The sequence below is a fragment of the Sorex araneus genome, chromosome 2 (assembly GCF_027595985.1).
Source record: "Sorex araneus isolate mSorAra2 chromosome 2, mSorAra2.pri, whole genome shotgun sequence".
Classification (NCBI taxonomy): domain Eukaryota; kingdom Metazoa; phylum Chordata; class Mammalia; order Eulipotyphla; family Soricidae; genus Sorex; species Sorex araneus.
In genome coordinates, this window is record NC_073303.1 from 146,287,162 (window position 1) to 146,312,832 (window position 25,671).

At 39.9% G+C, this 25,671-nt stretch overlaps 1 protein-coding gene across 1 annotated transcript in view; it reads right to left on the reverse strand.

Annotated features, from left to right (window-relative positions):
* The window catches only part of GRAMD1C (GRAM domain containing 1C), a 110,060-nt gene that overhangs the window by 38,908 nt on the left and 45,481 nt on the right, over positions 1-25,671 (reverse strand). Inside the window, exons 6-8 of the mRNA XM_055127449.1 lie at positions 22,168-22,248; positions 6,784-6,902; positions 2,031-2,160 (exon numbers count right to left, since the gene is read on the reverse strand). Coding sequence (XP_054983424.1) covers positions 2,031-2,160; positions 6,784-6,902; positions 22,168-22,248 — 330 coding nt within the window. The remainder of the gene's footprint in view (positions 1-2,030; positions 2,161-6,783; positions 6,903-22,167; positions 22,249-25,671) is intronic.

Sequence of the window (25,671 nt, forward strand, 5' to 3'; positions counted from 1 at the left end):
AGGAAGAGAGAGACAGACATAGAAAGATTGCACTCATCTATGGTATATAGAATAACAGAGTGGGAGACTATCACCCAAGAACTGTAGAAATAAGTACCAGGAGGTTGACTCCATGGCTTCGAGGCTGGCCTCACGTTCCGGGGAAAGGTCAACTCAGAGAAGCGATCACCAACTACATTGTAGTCGAAGGCCATGTGGGGGAAGGGAGTTGCGGGCTGAATGAGGGCTAGAGACTGAGCACAGCGGCCACTCAACACCTTTATTGCAAACCACAACAGCTAATTAGAGAGAGAGAACAGAAGGGAATGCCTTGCCACAGTGGCAGGGTGGGGTGGGGGGGAGATGGGATTGGGGAGGGTGGGAGGGACGCTGGGTTTACGGGTGGTGGAGAATGGGCACTGGTGAAGGGATGGGTTCCCGAACTTTGTATGAGGGAAGTATAAGCACAAAAGTGTATAAATCTGTAACTGTACCCTCACGGTGATAAAAAAAAAAAAAATAAAAAAAAAATAAAATAAAATAAAAAAAAATTAAAAAAATAAAGAATAAAAAATAAAATGGTAAAAAAAAAAAAAAATCAGGCCTGTGAGAATGACTAGAATCATTCTAGTAATACTAGAAGTAATAAGTCAAAGTGTTGGTGAGGAAATGGAGAAAAAGGAACCCTCATTCACTGTTGATGGGAACATCAGCAAGTGTAGCCCCTGTGAAATATTGCATGAGACTTCTCAAAACATAAACACTAGAACCACCCTATGATCCTGCAACTCCTCTCAAAGGATTGTCTCCCAGGAACACAAAATCATTGATTTAAAAAGATATGTATACATCTATGTCCAATGCAGCACTATTTATAATAGCCCAAATATGAAAACAACCCACGTAATGTGACAGACGAGTGGATATAAAAATGTGGCATTTGTACACAATGGTAGACAACTCAAAGATAAAAAGATAAAACATTGCGTTTTGCTATCTGTAGTTAAAACCAGAGGAGGTTGCACTAAAGAAAAATACATCATAAGGAGAAGGAAAAACACGGGGTGATATAACTCATATATGATTATGTAAAGAAACAAAACAAGAGAACAATGCCCACTGAAAACAAACTCTTACCACAAATTTGAGGTCCAGGGAAGAGGGGGACTGAAAGTGCCCACTGTACTGTGGTAAAGATATTAGCCCTCAGAATGGGCACGGTCATAATACTGTAGCCCCTAATACATACAACTATTTATACTCTTTAATACCGTGTCATTGCAATAGAAAATAAATTTTAAAAAATGATAGGCTCATTCCTAATGACACTTGATAAAGTACAGGAAGAAAGAATCATGAAACCCAGCAATTAATGGGACGTGCTTACTTTAGCAGGCAAGTTAAGAATCTATTTATGGGGCAGGAGTGATAGCACTGCGGGTATGGCCTTTGTCTTGCACGTGGCAGGCCTGGGTTTGATTCCCAGCATTCCATATGGTTCCCGAGCACCGCCAGGAGTAATTCCTGAGTGCAGAGCCAGGAGTAACCCTTATGCATCACCGGGTGTGACCAAAAAAGCAGAAAGCAAAAAAAAAAAAAAAATAGAATCTATTATTTATTATAGAAGCCAACTACTCAAAGTCCTCATCTCCCCCACCAAGTTTCTAGCACATATACAACTTAAAAACAAAAATTAAAAAAAAAAAGAAGATGAAGAGAAATAAACACATACACTTGCTCTGGGGGGGGGGCGGTTAGGGAGCAACTACAAATCTCTCTATTTTATATTTGTAATTCTGTCCATTCCTGTTAAAGATCCTGGCTTGCTCTGGGAACAATCGATAGCTCTGCACTCTAGCCAACTCCGAATAAACCACATATGATTCCCGTTTAACCTCTGCTGCTTTCATATTTTAACTCTTCTTTTAAAATAAAAGGGCAGACTGTCAAGCATCTTAACTTTGAACATTTTGTATATTGTATTTTATTTGATCTTATGATTAATGCATAGCCACATTAAATATTTTTTAAAAGAGAAATCACACACTAACCCCTTTTGGTGAATTTCCATCATTTGATTCTGTTTCTGAAACTCGAATTGATTCACGGGTAGAATTGGTTGATTTAGATAATTTTTCTTCTCTTTCTCCAAAGTCTTCCAAACTACTTCTTCCTGGACTTCTGCAAGAAACACATTGCAGACACATCAGCAAAGTCACGTTCACACAAATAAGGCATCTGGTCTCTTTACTGATGTTCATTTCTATTCTAAAGCGTTTGGAGAAGATTATAATCAATGTCCTTGAGGTTGCTTTTCCTCTCTCAAACAGTGATAGATTTTCCTGTGTTCAACCTACCTGAGAAATTATTCCCATGTAATCACTGCTGCATCAAGACTTAAAACTCTTCTAAAATAAAATAAAATACGAGCCTGATATAGTAAGCAATATTAGTCTGAAGAAAGAAGAAAAGCTAAAGGTCATTTTAATCCCATTTTACTCCACCCAAATAAAATTTTTTTTTTTTTGCTTTTTTGGGTCACACCAAGCGATACACAGGGGTGTTACTCCTGGCTCTGAACTTAGGAATTATTCCTGGCAGTGCTCAGGGGACCCTATGTGTGCTGGAAATCGAACCCAGGTGGAAGGCAAACGCCCTACCCACTGTACTATTGCTCCAGCCTCAAATAATTCTTAAGCCAATTCCCAAGAAACTCTTGGCCAGGCACAATAGCAGGGCTCTGAGGAAATGTGCACTGCTCTGCACTGTCGTCCCATTGTTCATCGATTTGCTCAAGCGGGCATCAGTAACATCTCCATTGTGAGACTTGTTACGGTTTTTGGCATATCAAATACGCCACACGGAGCTTGCCAGGCTCTGCTGTGTGGGCAGGATACTCTCAGTAGCTTGCTGGGTTCTTGGAGAGGGACGGAGGAATCGAACCCGGGTTGGCTGCATGCAAGGCAAACGCCCTACCTACTGTGCTATCATTCCAGTCCCTGAGGAAATCAAAAAAGAAAAATGTTTTCTCGGAACTAACCTAGCTGACTGTACTTGAGGATTTTAAATATAAAGGTAAGTGGTTGGAAAGAGTACAGCAGGTATGGTACTTGCATGCATGCAGTCAAGCCCTGTTTAATCCCGGCACCACATATAATTCCCCCCAAAGCAGAGCCAGCTGCCACTCCTGAGCACATAGCCAGAAACAGCTCCTGAGCACTGCTGGGTGTGGCCCCAAACGAACAAAACAGAACAGAACAGCGAGTGGTAAAGAAGGAAAAATATGAGAAGGGCGAGTGAAAATGAAGACAAGAGAAAATGGAAAAGCATGGAAAAAAAGATTTTTCTTTTCTGGAAGGACAGGAAAAGGAATAGAAGAGGAAATGAGAAACCTGCCATGTTTTCTTAGAAAGCACTTCATCACCAGAACATCAGAAAAGAGCAGCTATTCCAGTAACCACAAAACTCTGGAGTTTTTCTAGTATATAAAGCAGCTGGTGAAAGTATTCTAGGGGTCAGAAAGACAGAACTGGGGTTAAGCCACGTGCACTTGCCTTGCAAGTGGCGAAAGCTGGTTCATCCCTAACAGTACATATGGTCCCCTGCGCACCACAAGAAGTGATTCCTGAGCACAAATCCAGGACTGTATCCTAACACCCAACCCCCAAATCATCTCGAGGCTGGAGAGACAGAGGTAAGGACACTTGCTCTGCATACAACCAGTCCCTGGTTTGAATTCCCAGTACTATATATGGTACCCTGAACACCACTAAGAATCACTCCTGAGCACAGAACCAGGAATAGCCCCTTAGCACACCCCCAAGCAAGTTTTTTTCCTATGAAAATCTAAACAATTATAAGGTATCACCTTACACCAATGAGAATGGCATATATCAGTGTCAATAAGTCTGGAAACAACCAGTATTGGTAAAATATGGTTACAAAAAAGAAAAAACTGGTTCAGCCTCTATGGAAAATTGTATCAGGATTCCTCAAAATGGTAGGGTTTATGACCTGGTGATCCCACTTATTGCAATGTCCTCTCAAAACATAAAAACATTAATTTAAAAATATTTATGCACACTTATATACTTTCCCATATTTGGTACAATAACCAGGATATGGTAACAACTCTAGTATCCGATGATAAATGAGTGGCTAAAGAAGCTGCGGCATAATACACAATGGAATACTGTATAGCTATAAGAAGAGATAGAATCATGCAGTTTGCTGCAATGTGGATGAAATCAGAGGGTATCAGCAGAGAGAAAAGAACAAATACTGGATGATCTCACTCATTTGTGGTATATAAAGAGAAAACACAAGGAATTAGGCAGTATTACAATGGATTTCAAAACTTGACTTTAGATTTCTACACTCAGATCACCAAAAAGTAGGTGAGGGGTATGGAGGTATGAAGTGATGTGTGGACACTTTGGTAGATGTGGATGCATTTACTTCGCACATCAATGTCACAAACATCAACACAACTGTAACCAGGTTACTTAACTATTTAAAACTACACATATTTTTAGTGTGTAGAAATTTATTTAGTGTTTAGAAACTTCAGTATCTGAAAGACTAGTTGAAGGGAGACTTTTTAACTTTATAGTAAACATATCATTTTCATGTCATATACATATATGTGAGCTGGAGTGATAGCATAGCGGGTAGGGTGTTTGCCTAGCATGTGGCAGACCCAGGTTGGATTCTTCCGCCACTCTTGGAGAGCCCAGCAAGCTGCCGAGAGTATCTCACCCACATGGCAGAGCCTGGCAAGCTACCCGTGGCATATTTGATATGCCAAAAACAGTAACAAGTCTCATAGTGGTGACGTTACTGGTGCCCGCTTGAGCAAATTGATGAGCAACAGGATGACAGTGATACAGTGACAGTGATACAGTGATACATGTATGTATATATATGTATATATATACATATATATACACACACAAATATATGTATATATATATGAGAAGGAAAAGTCTATTACTCCTGACTGAATCAACATAAATAGAATCAGCATAACTGTAGGACTACCTCGATAAAGGCAAATTTTATACTCCTACTGAGACTTACAGTAGACTTCTATTTTTAAGATTTTCTAGATAGCCGTCTCCAAGTTGACTCACCCGCAGGCCCTGCTTTACGAATTCCTGGTTAAACCTCTGAGGAGATGCATGCCAAGCAGCTAAAATTCATGAAAACACTGGGGCTGAGAACTCCAGGGGACTCTGGGGATGTAGGTGGGACCAGTACCAGCCTGTAGAAGCCTGGGAAGCCACACCCACACCCATCGCTGCAGCCATGCCAAGGGCTCAGCTCCACAGCTTCAGGAATATTCTCCAACTTCAGGCACCTCAATACCCAGGCTGAGAACTGGGGACTCTTCTTAGAGTCAGGATGGGATGCCTCTCCCACCCTCCTGTATTTCTGGAATTTGCAGCAACCACACCCACCTCCCATACCCAAAGCTATATCAAGTCATCGGCCACCACCACAGATCCAGAAGTCTGTAGACTGTGTACCCACAGCACCTCCTAATTCCTCAATACTGAAATTCTAGTAGGAGTGCTCTAAATTAGATGGGAAAGGAATACAGGAGCCAACTCAACTCAACAAACAAAAATAGTAACAGAAGGCTCAACTAGCAACAAACAGCTTAATAAATTCTAGATATTCTAGGTAAGGATTTAACCCTATTATCAGAAATAACAATTTTCACATAAAACATTTGATTTTTGTTTAATACTTACTGATTGGAGCTTTGTAATCAATGTCAACTTTAGAACTGTACCAACAATTGTGGTTTTGTGTTCATTAAATTAAAAAAACATTTTCTATAGATTTGTCTTGGGGCCACACCTAGCCGTGCTTAGGGCTTACTCCTGGCTCTGTGTACAGGGATCACTCCTGGCAGGGCTTGAAGGGCCATATGTGGTACTGGGGACCAACCTAAGTCTGCGCTACAGGAGGCAAACACGTATCTGCTAGACTGTCGCTCCAGTCCTATAGAATTGTTAATAGATGTGTTAAGATAAAATGCACTCAGCATAAAATTTCATCCTGCACAGGGCTGGAGTGATAGCACAGCGGGTAGGGCATTTGCCTTGCACATGGCCGACCCGGGTTCAATCCCCAGCATCCCATATGGTTCCCCGAGCATTGCTAGGAGTAATTTCTGAGTGCATGAGCCAGAAGTAACCCCTGTGCATCGCTGGGTGTGACCCAAAAAGAAAACAAACAAACAAACAAACAAAAACATGTGAATTATTCCTGAGTGCAGTTAGGAGTAAGCTGAGCACTGCTTACTCTGAATTTATCACCTTATGTAGTACTCCTTCTGATGATCATTCTCTTAAATTTCATATTAATGTTATTTGCATTTTCCACAACAGTATATGCTCCTTCCACAAGTGCATTTCATGCTTTTTGAGTGCCAGATACAAGTCAAATACAATACTAGAGTATTCTTGAGGAAAAGTCCTATTACTCAAAATACCTGCCATCAAATTAATTTTATTGTATTAAAATTACAAAGATTTCATAGATATTCCTCCAGGTCCTCAATTTTAAAAAAGTTTTCTAAAACTACTCTTTCAACATATCTTAGGTGCCACAGTTACAAAGTTAACATTTCATTAGTTGCCCCCTATTTGCTTACCTATTTAGCAAAGCCCTATCTTGTCCTAACTCTTCACTCCATTCCACTACAAAGAGAAAATTTCACTGAATTAAGAAGTCTAAATGAATTTTACCCTGATTCATATTTAGTAAGTCTCTATTTACAACATGTTTCTGTACCTTGGCTGTACATTTTCTTCAATTGACAAGGACAAGTTTTCCATCTCTTCAGCATTTAAGCCTAGCTCAGTGCCATAGTTCTGCTGCAGCAGCTGCCAGAACTCCTGCCTGCTCAAGCTCTGAAATGACAGAAAATTATTATATAATCGGACAGTGTAGAAGAGTATAACACAGTGGTTCAAACCATGAATTCTGAGGCCAAGGTGACCTGCTATGGGAGTGCTCGATGTGTGACTTTCACTGGCGACTGAACTTCTGTATTTACAGACTGAAGTGACAAAACTTATCTGAGTTGTCCCTGGGAATAAATAAAATTATTGTTTCAAAGTGCATAACACAGGGGCTGGAGTGATAGCACAGCGGGTAGGGCGTTTGCCTTGCATGCGGCAGACCTGGGTTCAATTCCCAGCATCCCATATGGTCCCCTGAGCACCGTCAGGAGTAATTCCTGGGTGCAGAGCCAGGAGTAACTACTGTGCATCACCAGGTGTGACCAAAAAAAGCAAAAAAATAAATTAATTAAATAAATAAATAAAGTGCATAACACAGCAACTACTGTGAGAGATACAGTGCTCAAATTTTTCTTTTTAGAAAGTAATTTATTCACAGTGTCTAGCAATGGCTAAGCACGATACCAATTATGCAATCCCACAATTCCTAGCACAGCCACTGGAGCACCATTCAGAGCCTGACACGTGAATTCAGGACCAATCTCCTCAATCCAGAAAGTATTGTATTATTCTAACCATTTAAAAGCTCTATGTACTGACAGATTCAAATTACATTTTCTTAGGATACAAAATGCAACAAACTAGAATTCAAAGTATCTTCTTTATTTTTATTTATTTATTTATTTATTTTGCTTTTTGGGTCACACCCGGCAATGCACAGGGTCATTCCTGGCTCATGCACTCAGGAATTACCCCTGGCGGTGCTCAGGGGACCATATGGGATGCTGGGATTTGAACCCGGGTCGGCCGCGTGCAAGGCAAACGCCCTACCCGCTGTGCTATCACTCCAGCCCCCCTTCTTTATTTTTTTAATAAAGTTCAGCTTGTTCTTTCTTTTTAGGTATCCTCCCCCTGTTAAAATCACCTGCCATGAAAAAATTGTGCATTACACAGCAAAACATAATAATAATAATAATAATTATTATAAAAGAAGTTTAACATCTGAAGCAACTGGGAAGGACCAGTGAGAAAGAATCTTTCTCTAATTCATTTGGAAGGTAGATATTATTTAAAACTTACCAAGTGTATGTGACTATACTAGATGCTAAAAAGCCTAAAATAGCACTTTACTCTAAACTCTAAAACAAGCTAACCCCTTACTTTCAAACAACACATACCATGGTTGAAAAAATACGGTAGGATTTTACGTAAAGTAGAATATTAAAAGCTGTATTATTATTAATATATTAAAGTCATTGTAAGAAGGATTTTTTTAAAATCCATGTAAAAGGTTTAAAGAAGTATCAATATAAATTAGGGGAATCAGAAAAGGCTTCACACTGAAGAAGGGTTTTCAGCTGAGCTGAAGGAAGACAGGATTGCGGAAATAGAGAAATGAAGTAATTTTGGAGAGAGAAATTCTATAAAAACACAGAAGAACTACAAGAACATAAGTGATACTTGTGAAGTCAGCTGGTAAAATTCTTAATTTGGGCAGCTGGAGTCATAGTACAGTGGGGAGGGCACTTGCTTTGCATGTGGCCAACCTGGATTCAGTCCTCAACACCCCAGAAGGTCCCCTGAGCCAGCCAGGAGTGAAACCTGAGCACACAGCCACGAGTAAGCCTGAGCACCGCTGTGTGTGCCCCCTTCAAAAAAAATCTTAATGGGAATTGTAGGAATAAAAATATATATAGCAGGACCAAAACATTCAGATGCCTTGAATACTTCAACAATATTCCCTATGGCAAGTATCATTTTATTTTTCCTTTTTCCCTATTTCTTCTCTCTGTCTTGTTACTATGGTATCTTTATTACATTATAGTAGATGACCACTGGTCATATAATGATATGATATAATATATATAATATAATGTAATATCATATTGTATAATGTAATGATACATTATAGTATAATGTAATACTATTGCATTATAGTATTTTATGGTACTTTAAAGAAATTAAGGGCAAAATGTTAGACAACTAGTTTCTAATTTGTCATTCTCACAAGAATAATTAATGAAGATTTAGTTATTATATCAGTACTTTAAAACATAAAAAAATCCGAACAGTTCCATGTAATAAAGCGCTTCAAGTATATAAAACATCTTACCTCTTTGGTATTAATTATGTTAATCTAGAATGTTATATTGGACTGATAAGAAATTCTGACTGGAAATAATGTCCAATAAACAATAACGTTCTTATATTTTATTATTTACTTTCTAACCCATGTTAGTTGACCCTAAAGTTTTTTAAATACATAACATAAAGAAAAAATAAGAGGACCACTAGTAGTAGAAAAGTTAAAAGATCCACCGTGCTTGATCCGAAAGGTACCCCACATAATTCTTATCTAATTTCCATTCCCTCTAAGTTTTTTTCACAAGAGCTAGCTCATACTAATAGCTAACTCAATCTAACAAAGACCTTTTCTTTGAATACTTTCAGTGTCATAAATGGAGGATCAAGTTTATAAAAGGAAAACAAGCACCATTTCAATATATTAGTGGAGGATAATTATTTTAGGAAAACTTTTTTTTGAAATAACTGATACCAAACTGATCCAGAACAGAGTAGAGCAAGTTTAAACACTGATAAAATCTTCCTAAGAGTGAAAGAAACAGAACATAGAAAATTTCAAGAATATAATTTTATGTACCTACAAAAATAAACGCTTGAAATATGTTCTTTCCAATTGAGAAATTAATAGCAAGGTAATTTCATCACACTTTAAAATCTATTAGATATACTTAACTATGCTACATATATTATGTAACATACACGTAAATGATTCATTAATAATAGAACTCGTTTAATTCAACATTTTACAGTGTTAACTTGTCAAAAGTAATTTCTACAAATCTGGTCACTAAAACAAAAAAAAATGTGGCTATTTACAGCCAGACTGAACCTTTAAACATTAAAACATATACCTAGCCTGATGGTCCTAAGTCTTGTAACAATGAGCAGCAAAATTAGATGTAAGTAACCTCGGAAAAAAAAAAATAAAAAAGAAAAACAACTTGAATTTTAACAAAAGCTGATCACCTACCTGTGAATAAAGAAGAGTACTTGTTTCAGCCTACAGGGTACTTAAACAAAATAAAGATGAACCAGGCAGCAATCAGATAAGACTCAAAAGTCAGAAGATCAATTTCTGGTGCCCGAAGCTTTGTGTCCTAGGTATTCTACAGGGTACGACGACCTGACCTGAGCAAAGCCCCAAATACTTCATGACAACTACAGAGAATCATTGCTTCCATCTCCTAATTTTGCTGTGAGACATTTTTCCTTCTAAAAGACAAGTTCTATTGTCGTTTAAAGCACATTATTCATTACTTCCTGGTCTGTAGTCTGAGCAGCCTTCCCAGGTGGCAGGTCAGAATGCAAGAATTGGAAGTTATACCTCACTCTACAGGTTCCGAGGCCCCGCCTCCAAGAGGAGGGGAGGTAAACACGGGCTTATTAAAGGGACAGGGCCCAATTTCTTCTGCCCCACACAAAAGATAAAAAAGATAAAGTCGAATTCCCTTGCCTGTCTTAATTATATAAAATGCCTATTGCAATATTTTTACGGGCGGGCTTCTCAAAACGTTTTCTTTATTTTTTTATTGAATCACCATGAGATCCACAGTTACAAACCTGCTCATGATTGGGTTTCAGTCATATAATGTTCGAACACCCATCCCTTCATTAGTGTATATTTCCCACCACCAATGTCCCCAGTTTCCCTCCCACCCACCCATGCCTATTGCAATATATACATATATATTGCAATGTACATATATTCAAGCTCATTTTAAAAGCTAACTATATCAAGGATTTGATTTTCTTCTCCATGCTAATCTATATTCCATTCTAGCGGTATCATTTTTGCTTCTTCATGTTCTATTTCTTCAATACCATTGTAGCAGCAGGATTCAACTCATGTATTAACTCTTTACAAGATGTATCAAAGGTTACATCTCTTTGTATGGAGTATTGTAAAATGGAATGTTAGGAAATAAATAGAAGGAAGAGCACCCAATCCTGGTGAAGCAACTCAATAAGTATGCAGCACATCTTTCAACATTAGAAGGCTCCATATTGATTGCTCAATTCCTATTTCCTTCTCAAGTTATTTTTTACCTTATTCATAACAGTTTTGGGGCAGGCACCTCAACTGTAATACTATAGAATGTTTCATCTACTAATTCCCAATTTATTTCCCAGGAGTAAAGTTTTCTTCTAAGTGAAGGATCAAAAGTGGCTCTAATTTCTACCTAATCCCTTTATTTAATTAAGAATCTATGTGAACATGACAGGTGCTATCTGATGAACTGCAAAGATCAGTCTTGGTGGTAGTGATGGTGGTGGTGGTGGTGTGTGTGTGTGAGTGTGTGTGTGGGCACGTTAAAACTGAGTCATTCTGTAGAAGTTCAATGAGAGATCAAAATGACACTGAAGAAAATTAATTACTCATTCAGACGGAAGCAATAGCCATTCTATGGGAACTGACTTCCACTGCCGAAAGAGTCAGTGCTTTGGGGACCGGAACGATAACACAGTGGATAGACATTTGCCTTGCACATGGCTGACCTGGGTTCAAACTCCATCACCCCACATAGTCCCCAAGCCTGCCATGCATAACCCCTGAGCTCACAGCCAGGAGTAAGCCCCAAACACCACTGGCGGTGGCAGAGAAACAAACAGACAAAAACTAAAAAAAAGACTACAAAAAAAAAAATCAAAAAGTGCTTTTGACATGGCAGTTTTCAGTGATTTAAACTGTAGACAGATATCCTTTGGAGGCAAGGGGAGGGGAGGGATTGTCCATTTCAGGTCATTTTGGGGGCCCATGCAATGTCAGGAATCAAACCCAAGCCTCTCACATGCAAAGAATGCATTACACGGAGCTGTCTCTCAGGCCCTAGGTAATCTCAGGGTGCATGTTGCTGGTGACTGTATGCATGACCAATCCACCTTGGGGCTCTGGGGCTCTGGGACCACATTCAGTGGTGCTCCAAGACAGCATCCTATACTGCTCAGGGAACCACGTGGTGCTGAGGATCAATGTGGTGTCAGCTACATGCAAGACGTAAACACTGTAAGCCCTGGAGTATCACCCCAGCCCAATATCCTTAAAAAAAATAGGTCCCCCTATTCTCAACCTGGTGGTGAGGGACCGATGACTCACTACTCGGTCCAAAAGTGCTCAGGAGCTAACAGGGCTATAGCCAGCAATGCTGGGAGCAGGGTGGGGCAAGGGGGATAGTGGGGAGAGACCATGCAATACCTGCAACTGAACTCAGGGTCTCACAATCTAGGCATGAGCCCTGACACTTGAGCTAAGTCCGAGGCCTCCTGCTGTCACGCCCTAAGAGAGACAGCCTAATCTATCATTATATATTAGAATATTATATAATATGACATGTAATATATCACTGTATCACTGTAATATAATTATATATAAAAATATGATGTAATATATCACGTTATATATTATACATAATATAGAATATATAATAATGGATTTGAATATGCAGATATATAAATTAGATTATGTATTAGATTAGATATAAATACACGGTAAATCATAATTAATTATATAATGTAGCTATTAATATATAATCACTGTCACTGTCACTGTCATCCCATTGCTCATCAATTTGCTCGAGCGGGCACCAGTAATATCTCCATTGTGAGACTAACTGTTACTGTTTTTGGCATATCAAATACGCCATGGGTAGCTTGTCAGGCTCTGCCATGCGGGCGAGATACCCTTGGTAGTTTGCCAGGTTAATAATGCTATATATATTATATATAATATAATAGCTATAAGAATATTCCTAAACTCTATTGGAAATGATTTTATCTGCTTTTGTTAACTCTAAATGTCTTTATTGTAACCACTGGGCATTTAGAACAGAAGTAAATTTAGCAGGTATTAAGACAGAAAAGAGTGGGGCTGAAGATAGTATAGCAAGTAAGACACTTTGCACAAGGCTGACTTGGGCACTACATATGGTTCCCTGAGGCCTACCAGGAGTGATTCCTGAGCACAGAGCCAGGAATAGCCCCTGAGCACTGTCAGGTGTGCCCCTAAAACAAAACAAAAAGGAAATACCCCCAAAAAAAGAAAACAGAACCTAAAACTGGACCCTAAGAAAACCTGCCATGTGAAGGCTGTGGCCAGCATACAAGACAAAGGGAAATATCAGAGCGGCAGCGGGAAGTCCAGGAAGAAGGATGGCATGAAGCCAAGGAAAGAAGAGTTTCCAGATGGGAAGAAGAGCATGGAATGGTGTGAAATGCAGCTCAAATACCAAGATGAGCTCACATACGGCAACGCAAGCTTGTAATGGAATGAGGCAATCAGTCCAGCCAATCCATCCCAGAGGGGCGCGCTGTCGGGGACCAAGAAGAAAGTAACTGAGAGGAAAACAGGAGTTGGAACTCCAGATCATGAAGAATCATACAAGTCGTGCTGAAAAAACATGGGATTTATATTGCCAAAACAGAAAAAGTCACTTATTTGTTTCACATAGAAAAGCAACAATTCAGAATCGTGCCTTTATAAAATACACTTTTTAAAACTTAGTACAAGGGCTGGAGTGATAGCACAGCGGGTAGGGTGTTGGCCTTGCACGTGGCCGACCCAGGTTCAATTCCCAGCATCCCATATGGTCCCCTGAGCACCTCCAGGAGTAATTCCTGAATAGAGAGCCAGGAGTAACCCCTGTGCATCACCAGGTGTGACCAAAAAAGCAAAGAAAAAAACAAACTCAGTACAACTTTAGTAACTACCAAAGAACTGGCGTTCAAAAGAGATAGGAGACAATAGTCACCTGCAGCTAACAGGATGATGCATTCTGACTGCCATCCCTGTGGAAATGCAGCCCTAGAAGTAGATTTTATATGCTTAGGGGCCATAATGAACAACAAGAGATTAAATCAAGCACAAGGGAAATGATGGCACCAAGAGACCTGGCAAAAACAAGAGGCTGCTGCCAATGTTAGTGCTGACATCGCTAAGCAATCGGCACTTCGGAACCACCACTGAATCCACAGTCTGGTGAGTTAGTCTGGTGGTGACCAGAGTTTTCTACACAAGTCTGAATGACTCTTCCAAAAGTCTCAGTGATGTTAACTTTGTTTACTGATCATTGTAAGACAGCACCTGAATACTATCTGTGACCTGGAACTGTGCCTGAACATGGCTGAATAAAACAAGTCATGTTCTTAGATTTGACAGACTCATCACTGAGTCATAACTCCACGGATGCGGGGTCAGAGAGACACTGCAGTGAGTAAGGCACTTGCCTTGCACACGCCCAACCCCGGTCTGATCTCTGGCCCCACACATGGTTCTTCGAGCTCTGTCAGGAGTGATCCCTGAGCGAAGAACCAGGAATAAGCCCTGAGCACTATCAAGTGTGGTCTCAAAACAAAACAAACACACTACTGCATAATGGAGGAACAGTCTGGTGTTGCTGTTTTTCTACTTACCAATACATTTTCATTCTACCATCTGGGGTACCTGAATAGCTTGGCAGTCACAGTGAACAGTTTCACAATCCAAAGGACTGAGAGCAAAGGTAGACTGTTTTAGGAGGGCATTCACCTTGACGTTGGTAAGGACTAATTCATCCCGGTCCTGTCTCTGTGCCTTTTTAGAGTGATTAAAGTCTGCCTCTGTGACTCTATTTTTCTCTGTTAAGTCCCAAGTTCTTTGCCTGAGTCTGGCCAAACTCTCTCAAACAAACGCTCTTTATAAATTCTAAGAGTCTACCAGCTGTTTGAGACCCTTTTGCCCCCACCCACCTCAAGAACAGAATCCTCTGTCCTCACAGTAGCAATTTCCCAAAGAGAAACTAGCAAACTTCTACCAGAATTTGGAAAGTGTAGGTCTATAAACCTTGAGAAAGGCACCAGCATCCTACTGTGGATTGGATATACACCCCTCCTTCAACCCTCTTAGAATAAACCTGAAGCTAATCAGTCTCTTTAGTCTTAGCATTTAAAATTTGTAGAATTTTCTGCTGCTGAGGCCCTGGATTTACGTTTTTTGTTTTATTTTTGGGGGGCAAGAGCCTGGCAAGCTACCCGTGGTGTATTCGATATGCCAAAAACAGTAACAATAGGTCTCATTCCCCTGACCCTGAAAGAGCCTCCAATCGTTGGTAAAGATGAGTAAGGAAAGGCTGCTAAAATCTCAGGGTTGATTATAATAGAGACGTTACTGGTGCCCACCCAAGTAAATCAACAAACAATGAGATGACAGTGATACAGTGATTTTTTTGGAGGGGTCACACCTGGCGATGCACAGGGGTTACTCCTGGCTCTACACTCAGTAATTACTCCTGGTGGTGCTTGGGACCATATGAGATGCTGGGAATCGAACCTGGGTCAGCCGCATGCAAGGCCAACACGTACCCGCTGTGCTATCACTCCAGCCCTTGAGGCCCTGAGTGTAAAGATTCACTCTCAAAATGTACCCAACTGCCTTCCTAGAATCCTCTGTGTATACATAAGAGAAACCCCTATTATCTGACAGAAAAGTAGTATAAAAAGAACTTTTTAAAAATGCCTTTTTCCCTTCCCTTCCCTTTGTTATTGTTTCTGTGGTGAATGGTTGTGGTATGCTAGAGACCGCATATTTGTTGTGGCATCTGGAATTTTAAATTGTGGGATCACGGTACGTGAGGCCAACATTCGACTCACTGAACTAGTGATCTCCCTTCTTCACAAGGCAAGTTCTCCACTGCTGGTTATTGCAAATTCCACCAAAGAATCTGTACACATTTTGCCTACATTATTAATATCATAACTCTAAATACCATAATGTAATATCCTTATAAATACAAAATGGTTACCATAAGTATTGACCTTTTAAAAGGATCTTTGAAATTTTAACTTCTGTTATTACTAATAACTTTATATCTATAATCCATTTCTCACTGATTCAAGTTTCTAGAAAACATCCTTTTTATTTGACTTTTGTTTGGGGGTCACACCTGGCTGTGCTCAGGGGTCACCCTGACAGGGCTCTGAGAATCATATAGGGATTAAATCTGTCTCAGCTGTGTGAAAGGCAAGTCACTGAAACCCTGTACTATCTCTTTTGCCCAAGAAAATACCAGTGATGGCAATGAGTTTCAAGATAATCATTTGTTCTCAAAAAATACAAGCTTAAGAAACTGGGTTCAATAAACATTAAACCTAGAAAAAAACCTGACTGTCACATATGCTACCCAAGCCCATGTGCTGCTTGTGCCCACGTGGCCAAGCAAAAGTGGCACCCAAGCACATGTGTCACCCACGTCTCCCCTCTTAAGATGTGAGATGTGTACTTTCCTATCTAATGCTGGAGCTCTCTCAACCCTTGGAGAAGCCCAAGTTCTCTCTTGAGCATGTTATTCTCTCTCTCTCTCTCTCTCTCTCTCTCTCTCTCTCTCTCTCTCTCTCTCTCTCTCTCTCTCTCTCTCCCCCTCCTCCCCTTCCAAAAGCCTCCAAATAAAATATGTTTTACTTCAAAAAAAAAAGGGGAAAATACCATGAATGTTGTTTCTGCCGATAAGCCCCCATGTTTTGTTCCCTTTCTTCTTTTTCTTGAGCAAAGAACTGAAAAAAATCTTGTGTAATTCAGAGCAATAATTATTTAGATTCTACTCAATTGAGTCACTCAAAAAGTACTTATTGAGCATTCACTATGTGTAATATAATAAATTTTCTGTCCAAACTCACATAAATTTAAGAATAAGGGGACCAAGAAATAGTACAGCACTTAGGATACATGCCAGGCATTCACCCAAACAGAGTCAATCAATCCGCAGTACACAACCATTCACCACAGGTGGTGAATCAACCATTACTGCCAGGTGTGATGCCCTGCACGCTGCTGACCTCTGCCAGCGTGGCCTGGGGCAAGGCAGGGCAGCACAGCCTCACATTCTCGCACTCTTGCTCTGAGTCCTGGCTCCGGATGCCAAAAATCACCATGGGTCCCTGAGCATCATTTGTGAAGCAACCCGCCCCCCCAGAAAGAGTATTATTAATGGGAGTACGAGTAATATTTATGACATATGCTGAAACTCAGACAGTCCCATACTGTACTAGTTAAAGCAAGGTGTATGAAAAACCAGTTAGACAGTAAACACTGAGTTTGTTACTGAACATACAGGAACAGGGCAGACAAGGTAGTTATATGCAAGCTCTTTAGAGTAAAACAAGGACACCAGAGAAAGAACAAAGGATAATCTTTGCACCACAAAAGAACTATAAGATCAGGGAGAGAGCTTGAGCAGAGTAGCATGTGCCTGGAATGTGTGAAGCCCTGAAAATCAATTCCCAACATTGACTCCCCCAGACCCCGCCCTCCACCTAGCACCACCCAGTACAGCCAGCGCCACCAGGACTAAAGCATAACAACTGAAATTCAACTGCCCACCCTAAGACCACTAGGAAAAGTCCCTTAAAAAAACTTTATATATGATAACCTCTCAGTACCTGTACTGTAAACCATAATGCCCAAAAGGAGAGCGAGAGAGAGACAGAGAGACAGAGACAGACAGACAGACAGACAGACAGACAGACAGAGAGAAGAAAATTGCCTGCCATAGAGGCAGGCTGGGGTGGGGAGCAGGAGGAAAACTGAGGCATTGATGGTGGGGAGTGGACACTGGTGGAGGGATGGGTGTTGGAACAATGTATGACTGAAACCTAATTATGAACAGCTTTGTACCTGTGTATCTCACAGTGATTTAGTTTAAATATTAATTAGTTTAAAAAACATATAAATGAGATGTACAAGATACTGTACAAATGTGAAAGGATAAATGTGACTTTTGTCTTAATGTGTTTCAGTTAAAACTAGTTATGGGGGGAAACAGGCTGAAAGAGTTAAAAAAAAACTATGAGAGGAGAGCAGGGGAAGTAGATCATTTAAAATAACAAGAACAGAGAGGGTATACAGAAGTGAGGGTAGATTATTGGTCTATATGGTCCCTATAACTTTTTTTTCTTTATACGAAGGGCAGTGGGTATTAAGTAGGAAGATAACATTAGTAAAATGAACAAATATAGCAATTTAATGGTCACATTAGATTGCTTTATTTTGCTATCTGGCACCAGGAATCGAGCCAAGGGCCTCATGCAAGTGAAGCATGTGTTTTGCCGCTGAGCTATATTCCCCACCCTGCCTTGCTGTTCCGACATCAAAAACTATTTCCGAGGCCAGAGAAATAGCACATCAGTACAGTGCTTGCCTTGCACTCAGCTGACCCCGAGTGGATCCCTGGCATACATACACGCCCCTCCCGCCCCCGAATACCCAGCCTTATCAGGAGTGACCCCTGAGTGCAGAGACAGGAGTAAGCTCTGAGCACAGCTGCGTTGTGGATTCCAAATAAAAACAAAATAGAAGGTGCTTCAGAGGGCTGAGTGCATGCTCTGCAGAATGGAGGTCCATGTCTGACTCCCCATAGGACCACCCCGAACATCATCCCGAAAGAGCCCATGAGCAGCTCCCAAGGTTTCAAAAATGAAGAACAGAACAAAAAATGATTTCTGCAAAAGCCACAGACTCCTGGGACCTATCTAATAGTAGAAATAATGTTTCTGTAATAAATGCTTTTTTTTTTTTTTTTCAAAAAAATGGTCAACTGTTAAAATATTTTAGACTTTGTGGCCACTTGGTCTTTGCTAAAAACAACTCAGCTCTGCTTTTAGCATGAAAGCACCACAGACAATTAACAAAATAGCATGGTGGGTGAGATGAAATTTTATTACTAATAATGAATGATAAAATTTAAATTTCGTGTAACTGTGTCATAAAATAAACATTCTTATTCCACTGATCTAACCTGTTTCACTGATTCCTTGTTCTGTTTTGTTTTTCGGCCACATCCAGTATTGTTCAGGGATTACTCCCAGCTCTGCACTCAGGAATCACTCTTGATGGGCTCAGGGGACTATCTGGAGTACCAGGGACCAAACCCGGTGGGCCATCACTCCAGCCCCATCACTGATTTTCATATATTGGTCAGGATTACTTTTTTATGATGCTAAGTAAGTTTGCTAATATTTTATTGAGGATTTGGGGGTCTATATTTATAGATATAATGAACACAGGCATATTGATCTGTAATTATCCTTTACTGTGACATTCTTTGTATAACTGTGATTTCAAAATATTATTGGCCTGAAAGCAAAGAAATAGTACAAGGTTTAAGGCACATGCACAAAGGTAACCTCAGTCTGATCCTGGGCACCAGCAGGAATGGTCCACAAGCAGAGCCAGGAGTAAGCCCTGAGAATAGTCCCCCAACTCTCAAAAAAAAAAAATTAAAAATACGTATATTTGTATATAATGGCTTCATGTATATAGCTGGGAATTGTTCCATCCTCTTTATTTTGGGATGAATATCTTGTGATGATAATCTTACTATAAACACTTGGCAGGATTCTCCAATAAAGTCGTCTGGAACTAAGATCTTCTTGTGAAAGAAGGTGGGGGTGGAGGATGGAAAGCCACATCGGGAGGTGCTCAGGGCTTACTCCTGGCTCTGCTCAGACCCCACTCCTGGTGCAGCTTTGGGAATCATATGGGGTGCCAGGAATTAACCCAGGCAGGTCATTGGCCACATCGAAGCAAGCGCCCTGCCCACTAAACCATCTCCATGCACATGTGAGTAAATTGTTCATTATGAATTTGAGTTCTTTCCTATTATATGTCTATTCAGAATTTCTATTTCTACTTAAGTAATTTTCAGTAGTCTATAACTTTCTGGAAATTTTATTTTTTTCACGTAAGTTAACAAATTTTTTGGCACTCAGTTATTCCGAGTATTCCCTTATCATCTATATTGTTGTTATAAAGTCAGCAGTAATGTTAACACTTTCATTTCTGAATTTTAACAATTTTAGTCTTCTTTCTTTTTTGTCTCTTGGTTAATCTAGCTAAAGGTTTATAACTCACACCGATATTTTAAAAGAACTTCAGTTCTCTTCATTCTCCCCATTAGCTATTCTAAGATGATTCATTTCTATTCTAATCTTTAGTATTTCCTTGCTTGCTTTCTTCAAATTTACTTTGCTAGATATTTTCTAATTTTTCTTCCTTTTGGGGTCACACCCAGCGATGCACAGGGGTTGTTCCTGGCTCTGCACTCAGGAATTACTCCTGGCGGTGCTCAGGGGACCATATGGGATGCTGCGAATTGAACCCAGGTCGGCTGGCCGCGTGCAAGGCAAATGCCCTACCCGCTGTGCTATTGCTCCAGCCCCAATTTTCTAATTTCTTAAGGTAGAAAGTTAGGTTACTGATTTGAGATCATTCCCTTTTACAGTATTTATGTGTTTATAGTAACAAATTTGCTCCCAAGCACTAATTTCAGTTGGATCTTAGAGTTTTGACATGGGGTATTTTGTTTTTATTCATTCTTTTTCTTTTCTTTCTTTTTTCTTTCCCTTTTCTTTCCCTCCCTCCCTCCATCCCCCACCCTTCCTTTCTTCCTTCCTTCCTGTGTTTTAGGCCACACCTGGCTGTACTCAGGTTACCCCTGCTTCATTGCCTAGGGATCATTCTTGGTGGGGCACAGGAAATCATACATGGCACCAGGGATAGAACTCAGGTCAACTGTGTACAAAGCAAGTACCTTCTCCACTGTACTATCTCTCCAGCCTCTCAAACTCAACCTTTTTTTTGTTTGTTTGTTTGTTTGGGGGGGGGCACACCTGGTGATGCTCAGGGGTTGCTATTGGCTCTGCACTCAGCGCTTAAGGACCACATTCGATGCTAAGGATCAAACCAGGTAGGTTATGTACAAAGGAAGCAAATACCTGCTATACTACCTCTCTGGACAAGCCTCACATTGCTTTGTTATTTTCCTCATGATTTCTCCTTCTACTCAGTATTCCTGTGTTTCTTAGGACCATTGTGTTTAATATCCATAAATTACCCAATATCCTTTTGCTTTTGAAACTTAAATTCGTACCATCATGGTCCGAGAACATATTTTTCTATTATTTCAATCCCTTGGGATTTGCTAAGACTCACTTTACGGCATAGTAGACGGTGTGCTCTAGAGACAGTTCCATGTACACTTGAGGCGAATGTAGATTTGACTATTTTGAGTGGAGAATCTCAGGGAAGTCTTTAAGTTCCAATTAGCCTATAGCTTTGTACACATCTTTTATTTCCTTGTTGATCTCCTCTGTTTAATCAATTTATGTTTATTTGGGCATAATATCTATCATTTTGCTATTTGTTTCTTCTGTTTTATGTCTTTTGTGACCCTCATTCCTGCCTTACCGCCTTCCTGTGCACTATTTTCTACAGTATTATTTTACTCTTTGATTTTTCTTTTCAGCATGCTTTTTTTCTTTTCTTTATTTCTTGCCCTCTTTTTACTAAATTTTAACTTATTTCTTGGTGGTTACCTGGGGATTCAATAAACATTTTAACTTGTAACTGTGGAATTTTGTTTTGCTTTCAGTTTCTTCGTGGAACATACCTAACCTAGTTCAAATTATCACTGTATCACTGTATCACTGTCATCCCATTGTTCATCAATTTGCTCGAGAGCCAGTAATGTCTCCATTTGTCCCAGCCCTGAGATTTTAGCAGCCTCTCTTTACACGTCTTGCCCAACGATTGGAGACTTCTTTCAGGGTCAGGAGAATGAGAACTGTTATTGTTACTGTTTTTGGCATATCGTATACGCCATGGGGAACTTGCCAGGCTCTTCCATGTGGGCAAACAGAAAAGGGTCTATTTAATGTCCATATGGCAATATGTGGATATACATATTGTATATGTGTGGATATACATACACATACCCACTTACATATCTGTGTTTACCTTTCAGTCATAAAACACAAACTCCATCCCAGTATCTCTGATTCCAGCTTTACAGGATTTGTTTTTGTTTTTCCCCTTTTATATTTGTAGCCCAGCAAGCTACTGAGATTCCAAATTAAGTCCAGAAAAATAAAAAGAGGCTTGAGGTTGAAGAGAGAGCATTGCAGGTAAGGCATTTGGCAACCTGGGTTTCCCTGGCAGTACAAATGGTCCCTCTCAGGAGTGATTTCTGAGCACAGAGACTAGAGCCAATCCCTCTCCCAGATAAATAAAATAAACAAAAGGGGGTTCCAATTTACAAACACTATTTATGCATACAAGGGAAGTTTGCTTTTATAATAAGCATGTTCCTATGCTATGAACACTTACCTTGTCTAATAATACATTCTGCCACAACCTAAAGATACTCAGGTAACTTCTGTCCCTGGCACCAAAAGATGTAAAGAAAAACTGCAAAGAAAAGTAACAGGATAACATTAGTATCATGGATAAAAAGAGGAATTTATCTCTCAAAGTATAATGGTACTTGCTATGGTTAACACAGATTAATAGGTCATTTCTGTTCATTTTATATGCCATTTTATTTAAATTTTGGCCACATGGGAAAAAGACAGATGAACAAACAAAGTGCCTTTACAAATTTTATCTTACAGCAAATACAATTTTATCAATGTTTATTGGGGAAAAGAGCTCAAAATAGGAAACCATATCTTAACAATTAAAAGCAATCTAAATAATCTATGAAAAAATTTTACTTTATTCTAAATTTGGCAAAGAGATTTGACTTGGTGACTAGCTGAGTCAATTATTCACAGAAAAAGGGGGAAATACCTATGGATTTCAAAAGTAAATCTCTTTGGGGGTTGAGATAGTACAAGAGGTAGGGCACTTATCTGGCATGTGACTGACCTGGGTTTAATCTTGGGCAGTATATATAATCGACCAAGCCCTGTAAGGAGTGATCTCTCGGCCAAAGCCAGGAGCAAGTCCGGGGCAGCCAGGTTTACCAGCACCAACACCCCCCTCTCCTGCCCCGCAAGTCTCTTTTTCAAAATGGTATTAGGGCTTTGATTTTAGTTGCTTAGATATGGGGATGAGTCTTACCTAGCAGTGCTCGGAGGTTAGTCCTGGCCCTGTGCTCAGGAGTGACCCCAGGTAATGCTCAGGAAACATATGTGGTGTCAGGGATCTAACCAGGGTCAGCCGCATACAAGGCAAGCACCTGACCTCCTGTACTGTCTCTCCAGCCAGCCCGGGTACCAGAGACTGAACCCAGGTCCTTAGATACATGAGGCAAACATTCTACCACTCCATTCCCAGCTGTAGTCCCAACACCCAAAATCAATTTCAAGGATGTTAATTTTAAATTATATCATGTCTCAAATGCCCCTTTAAATAAAAGAGAAATAATTTCTATTAATTTTAAATACCCAGGATAATACTAAACTTTGCTTTGAACACTGTAAAATAAAAAAAAAAAATCTTCAAACTGCAGTTGCTTGCTTTCAGGGCTACCTCATCCTCTGCATTCCACTGATTTTTTGCAGCCATATTTTAAAATAGGCCTCTGTGGAAACAAATATGGCAAGTGGAAGCACGAAATACAGTTTTCAGTCTATCATTTCTCACAATTCCCTGGTCTTTAACTTTGAACGGTTGGGCAGTTATCTTTAGGAATGAGAAAACTCAGTTCAATTTCAACTTATAAAATAAAATATTAAAAAATTATATTTGGGGGGCTGGAGTGATAGCACAGCGGGTAGGCGTTTGCCTTGCACGCAGCCGACCCGGGTTCGAATCCCAACATCCCATATGGTCCCCTGAGCACCGCCAGGGGTGATTCCTGAGTGCATGAGCCAGGAGTGACCCCTGTGCATCGCCGGGTGTGACCCAAAAAGCAAAAAAAAAAAAAAAGAAAAAAATTATATTTGGAGTGTTTGTATTTTTCATAGAAAGTTTCAAGTGCTTTTTTCAATTAGTTAATTAAGAACCTGCTACATAGTATTCTTCATGATATAAAACATTCTATAATGTGAATCTAGAGGATTTTTTTATGCAGAACCAGACATTATATGTAATCTAATAATCACTATTGACTAACCATTATTTTCCTACCTTAGATAGAAAATTAATGTGAAATGAGTCTAGCCAATAACAACTCTACAATAATCAGATGTTTCTTTGGTATTATAATAACCTTACAACCCTGTGTCCCTATACAAAGAGAAGAAAAATCAAGTTCTATCTCATATCCATCACTAAGTACTGCGTGTTAATTCTCACTTTTTTTTTTTTTCGTTTTGGGTCACACCAGATGATGCTCAGGGGTTACTCCTGGCTCTGCACTCAGGATTTATTCCTGGTGTGTTCAGGGGACCATACGGGATGCTGGGGATCAAACTGGGGTCAGCTTTGTGCAGAGCAAGCGCCCTACTCGCTGTACTATTGCTCCGGATCCCAATTCTCACTTATTAAATGCCTTATCAGTCTTTATTTGGTCTGGGGAGGTCATACCCAGATGTGCTCGGGGATCACTCCTGGTGGTGTTCAAGTGACCAGAAGTGGTGCCAGAGATCAAACCTGGGTTGCACTTGTGCAAGCTAAGTGCCTTACTCCTTATACTAGTTCCCTGGTCTAATAATACCTTTAATTTGAAAGGAGTTCTAGCCAATCATATTTCTACAATGCTCAGGAACAGAAGATATTCCAAAACCCAAAACAAGTAAAAGTACTATGCTTAATCTTTTTTTATTCATAGAGTACATGGGAAGAATTTATTAGTGCAAACATTTTCCCTCAATGATGAGAAAAGAGATCATTGAATCAACAGAGCAACAAAGACCAGGATGTCTGTAAAAGTAAACTTCCTGAATTTACTGCCTACTTCTGTGACTTACAGATTCCTCTCTAGCAAAACAGGAATAGAAACAGTAGTGAGTTTTTATAAGCATTAGGCGAAAAGGTACATCAAGGAGTAAAAAGTTTCCAGAGCAAGTATGAGTTCGAACAACTATAATATTGTTCCCATTATTAAAATTAATATGCTCAACTCTGAAACTTATTACATATATAAGAAATAATCATACAAAAGATTAAGACAGCATGGTTGGACTATTTACTGCAGCATTGTTTGTAAAAATAAAGCATTAGAAAGGAAATAATGTTCAAAGATATTGTAGCAAATCCATTCCAGGAAATACATAAGCAGAGATAGTTTTATCTAAATGTCCTATGATCTATGAGCCCAACAGATAATGCTAAGCTCTTTTAAAAAGAAGGAGAACTGAAGAACAGCGTACAGGAAGGCTGGATTTGCTTTGAAAAACAAAGCAAATCTATATTTATTTATAAGTATATGAAAATACAAAGAAAGAAGGTCATAAAATACCTAACAAATTGATGAAAGTGTTAACATCTGAACAGGAAAAGAGATTAGGGGATAAGGGCATGGAAGAAAAATGTTAATTTTATTTTTTTTCCTTTATTTATTTTTAATTAGTGAATCACCGTGAGTGTACAGTTACAGATTTACTCATCTTTGTGCTCTTGTTTCCCTCATACAAAGTTCGAGAACCCATCCCTTCACCAGTGCCCATTCTCCACCCCAGTAAACCCAGCATCCCTCCTACCCTCCCCAATCCCATCTCCCCACACCCCACCCTGCTACTGTGGCAGGGTATTCCCTTTTGTTCTCTCTCTCTAATTAGGTGTTGTGGTTCGAAATAAAGGTGTTGAGTGGCCACTGTGTTCAGTCTCTAGCCCACATTCAGTCCGCATCACCCTTTCCCCCACATGGCCTCCGACCACATTATACTTGGTGATCCCTTCTCTGAGTTGCCCTCTCCCCAGAATGTGAGGCCAGCCTCCAAGCCA